The following is a 12,496-nucleotide window of genomic DNA, read 5'->3' as shown; positions in this document are numbered from 1 at the left end:
CTTGGTGAGTGAAAATGCATAACGTTTCGTCTTTTAAAAGAATCGAAATTTGAAGATTTAAATACCCCCTACCAATGATGACTTAAATGTATAACTTCATTATTTAATAATTATAGTTCCAGACTGTACCAATTTCATTTGCGTCTAAATAATAAAGAGCTAGTTTCTGTTCTAATGAACAACTTATCTAACAAATTTAAAGCGCACTGTTGAGTACGATTATTGTTGTTTCGTATCCAAAGATGGCTGCAGGTACGATCTTGTCAAAGTAAACTGTGCAGCATTATATATATATCGTTGTCTGCTTTGGAGTTTAATCTTAGATATGGATAAAGAGTCCCTCTTCTCTTTGGAAGTTGTGGTGGAGAAACTTTATATTCCCCACACAACCTGCCGATTTCCTTCCGTGGTTTTTAGGCTGTTGGACTTTCCAAATATACTTATTGAACATGTTGAAGACGACCTAGCTAGGAACATTAAATTCAAAATATCGCGAGATCCATATTACAAAGTTCCGGACCAGTTTGCAGAGCTGAAGGACAAGCATGGAAATTTCATGATCAGGAAGGGGAAATCTTGTCTCTTTAAAGTCACACCAGAGACATTGAAAATCCATCTAACCAACACACCATTGTACATCATGGTTGTGGACAGTTTTGAAAAGGTCCCAAAATTAGTAGGAAACAGTACTTTACCAATGGATGATATTATGAACCAAATTGTTGATGACATAAAACTCCATGGAAATACAGTTCCTTCTGTACATGGTGACAAAGGTTTGTTCAAAATCTACAGTCTGATGGGAAAGGATATTGGGTACATGGTACTTGGCTTTAGACTTCTGAGTCTTGGCCCAGGACTGATACCTCACATACCAGATTCTGCGATAGCAAAACCACAAAGCAACATTATTACTGTGAAACCAACAACAGAGACAGAGATTAAATCTGCAAGAGCAGCCTTCGTTAAAGAAACGCAACAAAGCCTTATTGACACACATGAAATGGGATCAATGACAGAGCCAGAGAAACAAGATGTAATGCTGCAAACAATAGACATGATTGACAAAGAAATACATGTAGCAATATCAGAGCCAAAAGTAGCATCAAAACCAGAGGAGAGAAGGGAATTTCAAACCATGTCAACTCAAACTCAAAAGAGTGGGATTCAAAACAAGCAAAGAAGAAATAAAGCATCAAATGCTCTCAACATAGATATGGAGAGTGATGAAGATGGTGATGGAATCATAATAAACAACATTGTTCAGCCTCCAGCCTTGTTTTATAATAGTGAAAATGAACCCAAAGTAAAAATCCATAGACAGTATTTATATGATGACGATGAATCCAGTGTATATTCAGATGAGTTGAAATTAGAGGATTTGTCAGATAATGAGAAAGAGCAAGTTGACAAACCTCATGTTGCTCCTCCTCCAAAGACCAATCAGTTAACAAATGCTGGACAAAAACTAACGGTGATGCAAAATGTGAACCAGCCAGGTATCAATATTTTGCAAGATTATGCCAGTAGAATGCCAAATGGTCCAATTTTTCCGATATTAACTGCCCTGCTGAAAGAACTGTCTAGTCTTCAAGATCCTCAATTTGTGCAACAAACTGTGCAACAAGTTCAGGCAGCAACTCAGCATAGGCGAGATCCTCCAGTCAGAAGAATGGATGTCGAGAAAAAGCAAATGCAACCAGAGAAGGAGATACCCTCAGGACCAAAGCCACAGTTAGTGACAAAGGTGATCAGACCACAGACAACCAAGGAAAATATTCAGCCAAATGAAAGCAAACTTGAAAAACAGAAGAGCAATTTGTCGAGAAAAGAAAGCAATGATGTGGCAAACAAAAAGTCCCGTGGCTGGTTGAGAAAAGCACCAGAAACAAGTGTGAAAAAATCTAAGCTGTCATATGGACTGACTAATACACAACGCTTGAGACTAGCAAAAACAAATCCTGAATGGTTGAAAAATATTGAAAAAGAAGAAGCAGAACTCAGAGCTGCAAAAGAAAAACCAACCTTGAAGCCCAGTATTGAAGAAGACTTCCCCACTGCAGATATGTCTGATACACTTACAGAAGTTAGGCGTCTTGCTCAAAAGAATCTAAATGCAGATGACACCCTAGCTCAGAGTGACTTATCCACATTGAGATCGACTAGGAAACCCAAGAAAACCCGTAAATTTAGTCCAAGAAGGAAGAGCAGCAAATCTCCTAGTCATAGACAGTCCCGCAAAAGTGAAAAGTCAAAGAGAGAAAAGCCAAGTGGTTCATCACCCCATGCTGATGATGAAGGGTCGGGATCTGATGATGATCCCCCAAGCATGCCAAGTCAGAAGAGCATTGAAGTTCGGATTCCAAGTGTCCAGTTTCAGTATGAGAGTGACTATACTGTCAATGAAAGTGACAATCCAAAAGAGGAAAAGCAACAAAATAAGTTTCCAGGATTTGCTGATCACAATGCTTCACTTCCAGAATCCATTGATGGAAATGTGAATGATTCCTTGAATGACAAGGAGGAGGATTTAGATTCTTCACTAGAATCCACCAGAAATGAAAAACCTTTTGAAAATCTGAAAAAGGCCGGTAGTGGTTTAAGATCAACTGACGATTTAGATACAGGAACACAATTCCAGTCAACAGAGGAGCCAGAGCTTCAGCAATTAATGAGCTCTGGGGAAGAAATTAGTGATGTCTTATCAAGTAATCCCACTGACCAGTCCAAGTCCCCTGGATCATACCACATGGAGTCTCCAGCTCCAAAGTTTACAGTGTTAAACCCCAAGTCGTCTCTCCAGTCTCCGATTCCAGCATTGCGTAGATCACAAGCAAAGCTGGACAGATCTGTTCCACTGTCTCCATCTCGAACACCTCGCTCCCCTTCCCCCGGGCTCACAAACAGCTCCAAGTTCCCCACCCCCAGGCCTAGAAAATTAGCAAGAGAAAGAAGGATGGACTTTAAACAGGAGTCTATACACACTGAGTCAGTGAGTTCTTATTTTCCCTCGGATGGAGAAGGCGGAGGTACTGATGATGATGCACCTAGTCGACTTTCCACCCCAGACATTCATGTCAAAAAATATGTACCTTCTACCAAACTTGGGTATACTATTTATTGAATGCAAACATAATTACCAAAACAAGGTTTTTAAGATTCATTTTATATAGAATGAATTGTGAAGTTGTTTGGGATGTTTTATATATAGTCTTTTGAAAGATATTACACAGTACAGATGTACTGATGTTTAGTTACAATTGTTAATTTATATAATTATGTACATTAGAACATCAGATAACAAATTTTATCAGGAAAATAGAAGATTTTGAGTTATAGCTTAATCTACCCTATGTGTGATAATTTCTACCTAATAGAGAAGAAACATTTATGCTATGGTAGGCATTGATATTTCTACGTGTAAATGTGAGTCCATTTATGTCTGATAGATTGCTACATTGTATACCTATTTTGTTTATTAAAGTTATTTTATGAAATACTTTCTTGTGTTGAATATCCAATATTGTTTACTGAAAATTCTGGTAAATTAGTAAAATTGTTTTCAAAAAAATGTTGTATAGGTACAGAACTAAACTCGGCAAATTATTTGAGTTCATGTAAATGTATATTACATGTATGATTATCACACTGAATATAAAAAATGACGAAAATGAAGACAAAAATGAATGAATAGGACGTATCTAAACGAAATTTATTATCTAATGGCAAAAAAAGTACTCTCTCTCTCTCTCTCTCTCTCTCTCTCTCTCTCTCTCTCTCTCTCTCTCTCTCTCTCTCATGTGATGATGAGAGATTTTTAAAACCTTTTTTGTAAATGACCATTGTAAGACATTGCCATTACTTGTCACCATTCTTTACATTATAGGTCGTTTGTGCGCCACAATCTGTCTGTCTGTAGAGAAACGGTTTCGCAAAATCAGAATGTCAGATTATCTATTTGAAAGCATGCATGGATCTAGGAGCAGAGTACAGAGGTCTGCATCCTATTCCTGGAATATTTTTTTTTATAAAGTTATTGAATTAATATAAATTAAGTGAACTTATGAGAAACAGACACAGGAATTTCGAAAAATTCAGGTTGTGGGGAAACAAGTACCCCCCCCCCCCGAAAAAATAATGAATTGCGCCTGGAAGGCATTTATGCTCCTGAAAAAGGAGGGGCAACTCCATCATAATTCATGTGTAAATGAAAAAGTATTTGTTTGTTTCGAGCTACGATGCTACGTCAGGTGCCTGAAAATCTTATTAGAATCAGATTTTTGATCAGTTCCGACAAATTCGCTTTCAGTGTATATAGCGACATCGAATTTGTCGGAGCGGACCAAAGATCAGATTTTAATTGGGATAGTTCTTTACATCCCCCCCTCCCGATTCCAAATTATGGCCTTGTTTATAATTGGTTCTCTGTTCACATCACATTCACATTAAATGTTTTAATTTTTTCCGAATATCTATTTTATGAAATGAACTCTGAATCTGGTTCCCTTCTAGATCACCGGGGGGATTTGAACTTGAATCCGTCAAAAATTTGCTACTATTTTCTCATTTTATATTTTGCCTTGAATTAAGACTTAGCCCTTCATTTGAAGAAACTTGAAAGCTCCTTTTACAAAGTGTATACTTTGTGTCACGTTTGGATGAAATCGACCCAGTAGTCAGCAAGTCACAAAAAGGATACAATGCATGTTAACATATGTGAACAAGTATATACTACATTGAATATGTTTATAATTTTTTGGTGACTTGGGACGATAATGGGCGTGGTATTACTATTTACTATTCATATATATTTGTGTGAAAAAGTTTCTTGATTTTATCATTTTACAAATCTTAAAAACAACTTTAAAAAACATGACCCAAAGAGAAACTGTGTTGATTGACATACTACGGATCAGTAGCCCTTTTCTCAAAAAAACTTATGACTTAGATAAAAATGTCACAACCCTGTAAGTTTTCGTTTAATACAGATGTTCACTTTTTAAAAATATATTATTTACAATATTGTCAAAAGTAAAAGTAAAATATGAGTTTTTGTGATATTTTACAGCGTAGATACTTTTTGAAGAAAAGGAAAATATTGTCTGTAGTCGTAAGATTTTTTGTGAAAAGGGCCGCAGGTGTTCTTCCAGAGGTCACGTAGATATAAAATTTTAAAAACCTATGAAGAATGAGGGGATGAGACGTGTGAAATACCTACCCTGGTATATTAGGACGGATAAGATTCTGTAAAATATAAAACTAGCAGCAAATCTGATAATTCTTTTAAAAATCGTTCAAAACAATATATATGTTTAACATGACATCGATTTTTACCCTAGCTCATGAGCTTAAGTATGTAAATACAGCATGGAGTATGTTGATTTAAACTGGCGTCAGTATGCGATTTTTTGAGAATTTCAATGTCTTTTATTTTGAATAGTGGATCCGTGCTCCATATTTTTGCTATAAAGTCTAAATAAGATCTATAATGTAAAAGAAATTAACTAATCTCAATCAACAAGAACGCGGATTTGTGACTCACAATACATTAAAAATATCATTTTGTATCCCAACAATTGAAAGTTCTAGAGAAAAAAAAGATACAAGTTTAGAAATTGGTAGCCAATGTCTCATACATGTATAGTACATGTACTTTGCTGTGAATGTTCAAAATGACTCAGTGGTTAGAAACAGAAACTTAATTTTGTTACCAATTTTTATTTTGTAACGGGTAAAAATACACTTTCCCTGACCAAAAGCATCTGCAGTATTAATCCCGTTTTTTGGTTTTTTTTTTGCGTGTAGTAATATTTATCAGTTTTGGTGCATTTTTAACAATATATGAGTTTAAAGATTTACTTTGCGCATTTTTAAATTCGTTGTTTTTGTGAAGTTCATCTATTTATTCTATTACTGTAATAATTTGGATAAAATTGAAAAAAGATACAGAATTATGCTATAGATTAGATTAATTTACTAGTAGTTTAAAATGTGCGATGAATCGGCATAAAACTCGAATGCTTGAATGAACGACTTGTCTAAAATAAATTCGAAAAACTAAAAATAAAACAGATAATGTGTATGTTTCCGAGTAAATAATAGCAGCATGAGTTGGATTCGTGTCGGATTCAGTGCTACCAAAAACATAATAGGTTATACGAGTATATTGCCGTCAACAGGTGAGACATTGAGATCGTTATATGGCAAAATAGAATTATTTATCAGAATGCAGCCCCAAAGGTTATATTTCTGATCCGAATTTCCTCTAAATCAAGTGTACCATTCTAACTTTTTAAAAATACATTAGGACAGAGGTATTTGAATAGTATGTTCAGCAATGTTTTTGTTTTTTGTCTCTTCATACAATCAGAATAGAAAATTAAAAAAGCAATTTAAACCATGTCATGAGTTAACATATGATATGCTCAACTTAATTTATGAGAAACAGACACTGGAAATTCTCAACTGTAGCTGTACTAGATAAGCTGAATGCTCATTGTTGGTTTTCTTTGAGAAATTCTGTGTAAAGTAAAATAATAGTTTATATTAAAGAGAATGATTAGTAAACTGATAAATTCTGTAAATGACAGAATAATGTTTACCGTTTATTAAAGCAATATTAAAAGAACATTCTGTGGCATTCATATGTGCATCAAAATGTACATTATTTACATATATGTTGGATATCTTAAATGATGCTTTTAAATCAAGGATGTCAGGGATGTTCCACGAGCATATCTCCAGGATATTCTCTGTACCAGTACACCCAAATACAGTCAAGAAATTACAGCTTTGTCAATAAAGGTTAGTACAAGTGTATTTGTACAGTATTAATATAATAATATGTTTTTTTTTATTTCAATGCTAATTTTTCCTGCCCCTTACTCTGCATAAACTTATGATAGCAGCTATTGTGAAAGCTTCTTTAATTAAGATATCTTAGGATATCTTGTAACTGCAACTATAGTAAAAGGTTTGATATCTTGTGATTGCATCATTGCAGCTATAGTTAAAGCTTTTACATGTACTGTAATCTAAATAGATTTCCTCTGATATCTCGTGACTGATGTTACAAGTCTTGTGAAAGTTAACTCACATTAAATCAGATATCTTAGGACACCTTGTGACTGCAGCAATTGTTAAAGCTTGATAATTAAATCCGTTTTCTTTTGATATTCTGTGACTAGTGGGCAGCGATCAGTTGTGGGGTGGAGTGACATCTGTCAGTGCAGCAGGAAGGAAAAGGGGACGTACGAAATCCGTCAAAAGAAGAATTAACCTTAATATAGGACAGAAGATAGGATATGGTAATGTATTCTTGTGTGGAAAAAGGAAGTTGCAATTTAGAAGAAAAATAAAAGTTCTCTTTTTGGGGGGGGGGGGGGGGGGTGAGGGGATTTTGTGATTTTTTCCTTTTACCATATATGCTAATCATAAGCATTAAGCCAAAAGCAGCAGTACCAGAAAACTGTGGAGAAATTAAATTTGATTTTTTTTTACTGGTACTTGCTTTCTAACCAAAAAAAATATTTTTGCCGAAAGGCAGGGTTTGACACTAAGGCACGTCCGACCAACTTTGTCTAGTAAATGATAGGTCCGTTCGGGGTAAAATGTCTGTGTACTAGCCCGACTGGTCGTGTGAAAAAAATAAATGTGCACATAACTTTAAAAGCACTTTATCCTAAAAGGCATAAATTCTACAAACTACTGTAATTTAACTACAACCCAATGACTAACCTAAGAGATGATGTAGGCAAAATACTCGCTTTTTGATCAGTTACTTCGCCGGAATTTCCTCCGAAAGAAAAGTTCAAGTCACCCTGTACACCGAGTTCACAATCGTGATGCATTAAATTAATAATTATCTAATTCTAAAGACATCTTCTCAGATTAAGTTAACGCCTGTTGTGATTAATAAGTCGAGACGGGTGATGCAACCACATGCTGTGCAAAACGATGTTGATTACTTTTACGCTAGACCCAGTTTTGATATTTCAGTTGGTTGGTAAGTTGTCATTGGTTATTAATAACTCTGCCAAGTCAATGTTAAATAATCATAAAGTTTGATTACAGTTATCTTTTAAAAAAAAGATCCTCAACATAAGAGTTGATTAAATTGAATCTTAAATAAGGTTTGAATGATTCATTATTGGTAAAGATAAACCAATACAATTAAACAGAAAAAAAAGTCTTTAATATTTGGTGTTTGTTGTTACTTTTCGTCTATTTTTGTCAAAATTGGTCAGGGCTAGTGATAAAGGAGTCGGAGCTAGTGAAACATTGCTGAGGTAGCCCGACAAGTCTAGTAATTCAAAAACTTAATGTCAAACCCTGAAAGGGCTAAAAGGCCATTATTCAATAAAACTTTATGAAGAAAATAAAGTTACGTAAACATTTTTTATATATTTGATAGGCAAGAAAGGAATGCAGCTCCCAGGATTAAACACCTGGGTACTGACAAAATCTAACGAAAGAATTAAAGCCGGTTCTCAGACAGATGAACAGTACGAAATAACATTAGACTCCATTCGAGATTTCCGAGGTTCTACAAAGAAGTCTCGTCTTAAAAGGAAATATCCTAATCCTTTGAATAGGGGTTACAATAGCAGCCTCTTAAATGGAACAAGCTTGGGGATGCCTGCTCCTGTGAGAGACGGTTAGTATAAACACACTGATGTTCATTTATGTTATTGTCCGTAAATTTTAAATATTAATAACTGTGTGTTAAAACTGTATCATTATTTGGCTATATTTACATTTGCCAGTGTCTTTGTCTGTGATAACACTATGAATCAATTTTGTAATATATAGTCCAATACATTTCATCAATGACTATTTTAATATTTACCGTTAATTGTACAATTGCTCAAAACTATATAAGGAATCATAATTTGAATATCATGAGGTGATCAAATATGATCAGGCATGATCAAATCTATCATAAAAGCCCTTTGAGCTTTATTGGATTTGATCACCACTGACCATATTTGATCACCTCATAATACTCAAAGAATGATTCCTTCATCCTCATATACATGTATAAACAATACAAGTTCATATTTGATATGCATCATAATATGCTATTTTATGTGTTTTCCAGAGACCTTTGAAGGCTTTGACTCAGTATTGATTGAAGTAAGTACCGGTATATGTATATGCAAAACTGCCTAGTACATTGAAGTACCGGTAAGCACTGGTACATGTACATGTGGCGGTAACAAGGGCTAATGCAGAATCAGTGTTGACTGTACAGTATACCGGAAATATATGCAAAATTGTCCAGTACTGGACAATAGTCCAATAGTGGACTGCACATCAAAACTTAAACATTGTTAATTTTTCGCTGCTCATATTCTTAAAGTAGAACGGCATACCTTGTTCCTGTTTGTGTCAAAGTGAGATTTCTCACTTTTAAATTGCCAGCTGAATAGAATTTGTAAAAAAAAAATTGTCACATAAAGGTGATTGTCAAGGACTATAGGAATGAATGACATATGGCATGATGCAAATTCAGAATAAGAATTATCTAAGGACACTTTCTAAACTGCTTATTTAAGAGTTCTGATTTCATGGTACATGTACTCTACTGGTTTGTTGAAAATAAACTAGATAAACTTAATACGATTGTACCATAATTATGTGAAATAAATAAACATGGTACCAGTAACTGAAAAGTCCAAAAATATCATTCTTCATGGGATCTGAATAGTAAAACACATTTCAGACAACATGATCTTGCATTTGATAAATTCAATTTTATTTCAGGGCAAGAAAGTAACTAACATAACAGCCACTGAGGGAAAGGTGTTTGCCTCTAGAGCTCTTGTAGCTGTTGGGAATGGAAATGGGCTTGCAGGTTCGTTATTTTCTTTTAGCTCAATAGCAATTTGGCCATTGCCATTTAGGGGAGAAATGTGACCCAGCCCTGGACCTTTTGTTTTTCTTTAATTATTTTTATGTTGAATTAAATTCAAGTTACCATAATACCTGCATTCAATTTCATTTATCAAATGATCCCCATGGGTTAGTACCGGTAGAAAGGGGCCGCAATTGGAGGGATTGGGTTCCAATTTTACATGTAGGAATGAATGGAACAAAATTTTTAATCTAGAAGACCAACAAATTTTGATTTCTAAAAATATATTTTAGGTTTTGCTGTTGCTAAAGCAAAACATCCAGAGGTAGCAGCAATCAAGGTAGGTGTTGTATTCAACTAGATATGAGAGAGAGAGAGAGAGAGAGAGAGAGAGAGAGAGAGAGAGAGTCTTTAATTGCAATGATATCTTTCTGGAGGAGAAGGCATTGAGATTTGTGCTTTCATAATAAACTGTAGAGAAGGGAATTGAGATTTGTGCATTCATGGTAAAAAAGAGGTTTTGAAATTATTTAACAATATGATTTATTTGAAGGCCAGAGACAAAGCGGGTCAACGTCTGATGTTTGTCGAGAGATACAAGGGACACACCAGTAAGTGATCATGTCAGGCCATATTTCTTTGATAAATAATGGATGTAAAATATGTGCTGAATCATGGGCTGATTTCATAAACAAAATTCAACAAAATATTTATGTGTTATTAACAGTATCTTTCCCTATGTTCTGTGTAAATAAAAAAAAACTGTTGATGAAAAAAGAGTAGTGTTAGCAAAGTCTTTCATCAGGGTTAATAGGCTCACTGGCTGATCTGTATAAATACAAACAGATTTAATTTTCATATTCATGGTTTCCACAGTTCAATGACAACCACTGCACTTCTTTTTTTTTTTGTCCATCTTTATCAATTAAATATTCCAAAAATGGATTTGTGACAGATATGTCATGTCCAGCATATTTATATAAGTAATATATAGATACTGTATAAAATTGTACTATGATTAATAAACTTTTTTCTTTACCTTTATTTTAGTTCATCACAACACACATGCTGAGGTGCACTGTACAAAGCTTTTTGCCAAAAGGACATATGATGGTAGGATATGTAGATATCATTATAGTTAACATTGAATGGGTTTCCAGGAACTGTTGAAAATGACTTGCCAAAACTGATTCAAAATGTACAATTATAGTGAATAAATAAATAGATTAACAACATCTATAGTTAATTTGTTGTACAGCAGGAAAACAATTCCATGTACAGATAACAACAAAGAGTACAGTATGTTGTGTACTCAGTATCGGTACTTGTATATTGACACATGAACGTGTTTATATACCAGGTACAGATTTCTAAATTTATCTCTACTTGTGTGTGTATAGTCAAATTCTACCAAATTATTTATATGTTTAGATTATTATTAGCCTCTAATTCTTTAAATGTTACATGCAACTGATTGAGTGTTTTCATTGAGATACATATGGCTGTGATGTTGGTTTGTTTCAGGACATGGAGTGGTGGCTCACAAGGTCATCAAGGATCTGTGTCGACTGTCCGGGATCAAGGACATCTATATAAAGCTGGAGGGCAACACAAAAAACAGGATCACAATGACCACGGCATTCTTCAATGCCATGACACACCAGGTAAATCGTCTGTGTAAAACTAAAAAGAAAGAAGCTCAGCTACCAGTATTTGGTACCATTTTAAAAATTATCTCTAGCTTATTTCTCTTGAACATCTTTTTTTCCTGTAGTTTTATCAAATTGAAAATTAAAGTTTTTGAAAATAAAGGAGAGGGGAGGAGAGTTCCAAAGTGATAATTATTTGAAATAAATACAGAGGCCTTGAAGGCAACACAATCTAGTTAATGTACCAACCCTTAGACTGTAACTTTTTGAATTTCTTTTAATTTCATCCTATTGCAGGAAACACACCAAGAACTGGCCAACAGAACTAATATGCATGTAGTGGAATTTTCCGAGGAACGAAATAATGTTCCAGTGGTGTTGGCTTCTCCCGAGGATGGGAAAGTACAGGAGAAGTACTATGGAAGTGAGAGAGATGTGTATGATTTAGACACTCTGTACACTAAGGGCAAACTCCACTGGACGAGGCCTCAAATGAGGCCAGTGTGGGAGAGACTGAGGTTTACCTCGTACCAGAGGAGGATGGCCAAGGAGTTCAGGAGGCGGGGTCAGCATGAGGCACAGAAAGTGAGGAGATTGTGTGGACTGGAACCCTCCAAGGAAGAGAGAATGAGGCGAGATGAAGTTCCCAAAAAGGAGGAGTGAAGTGTGGTTTATTTGTAAATGTTCTGTATTCAATAAATTTAGATGTAACCATTAAATGTACATGTACTTTGTTCTGTCTTGGATCTTTAATTTATATCTTTATGGAATCAGGAACATAATTGCAAGTGATTTTTGCATCTGAATGTACTGCTCGGTAGCAGTTAAATGTTCTTTATATACAAATAATGAATATGTAAATTTTTAATCCTTGCAACTGGTTCAAATTTGCAATCTTGGTAAGGATTCAGTAATAGTTTAAGGTTACTCCACCCTTGATGTTTTTATGGTTCAATCCGTATGATATTTGTTTAAATTTGAAAATTAATAT

The 12,496-nt window shown here is 34.7% G+C and overlaps 2 protein-coding genes across 2 annotated transcripts; both read left to right on the top strand.

The window, feature by feature from the left end:
- The first annotated feature begins 208 nt into the window (after positions 1-208).
- Positions 209-3,489, top strand: LOC105335426 (microtubule-associated protein 10-like). Its single transcript, XM_011439273.4, has one exon. It carries the CDS (start codon positions 326-328, stop codon positions 3,122-3,124), a length of 2,799 nt encoding a protein of 932 aa, XP_011437575.3. The 5' UTR covers positions 209-325; the 3' UTR covers positions 3,125-3,489.
- Positions 3,490-6,027: 2,538 nt separating this feature from the next.
- On the top strand, positions 6,028-12,224 carry LOC105335427 (small ribosomal subunit protein uS5m). Its single transcript, XM_011439274.4, has 11 exons — positions 6,028-6,179; positions 6,712-6,804; positions 7,188-7,307; positions 8,414-8,656; positions 9,101-9,135; positions 9,766-9,856; positions 10,150-10,196; positions 10,410-10,467; positions 10,907-10,969; positions 11,381-11,520; positions 11,803-12,224. Exons 1-11 carry the CDS (start codon positions 6,107-6,109, stop codon positions 12,166-12,168), a joined length of 1,329 nt encoding a protein of 442 aa, XP_011437576.1. The 5' UTR covers positions 6,028-6,106; the 3' UTR covers positions 12,169-12,224.
- The last annotated feature ends 272 nt before the right edge of the window (positions 12,225-12,496 follow it).

This window comes from Magallana gigas, chromosome 6 (genome assembly GCF_963853765.1).
Source record: "Magallana gigas chromosome 6, xbMagGiga1.1, whole genome shotgun sequence".
Lineage (NCBI taxonomy): Eukaryota > Metazoa > Mollusca > Bivalvia > Ostreida > Ostreidae > Magallana > Magallana gigas.
Note: the sequence above shows the minus strand (reverse complement) of the source record. Positions and strands in the feature narration are given on the sequence as shown.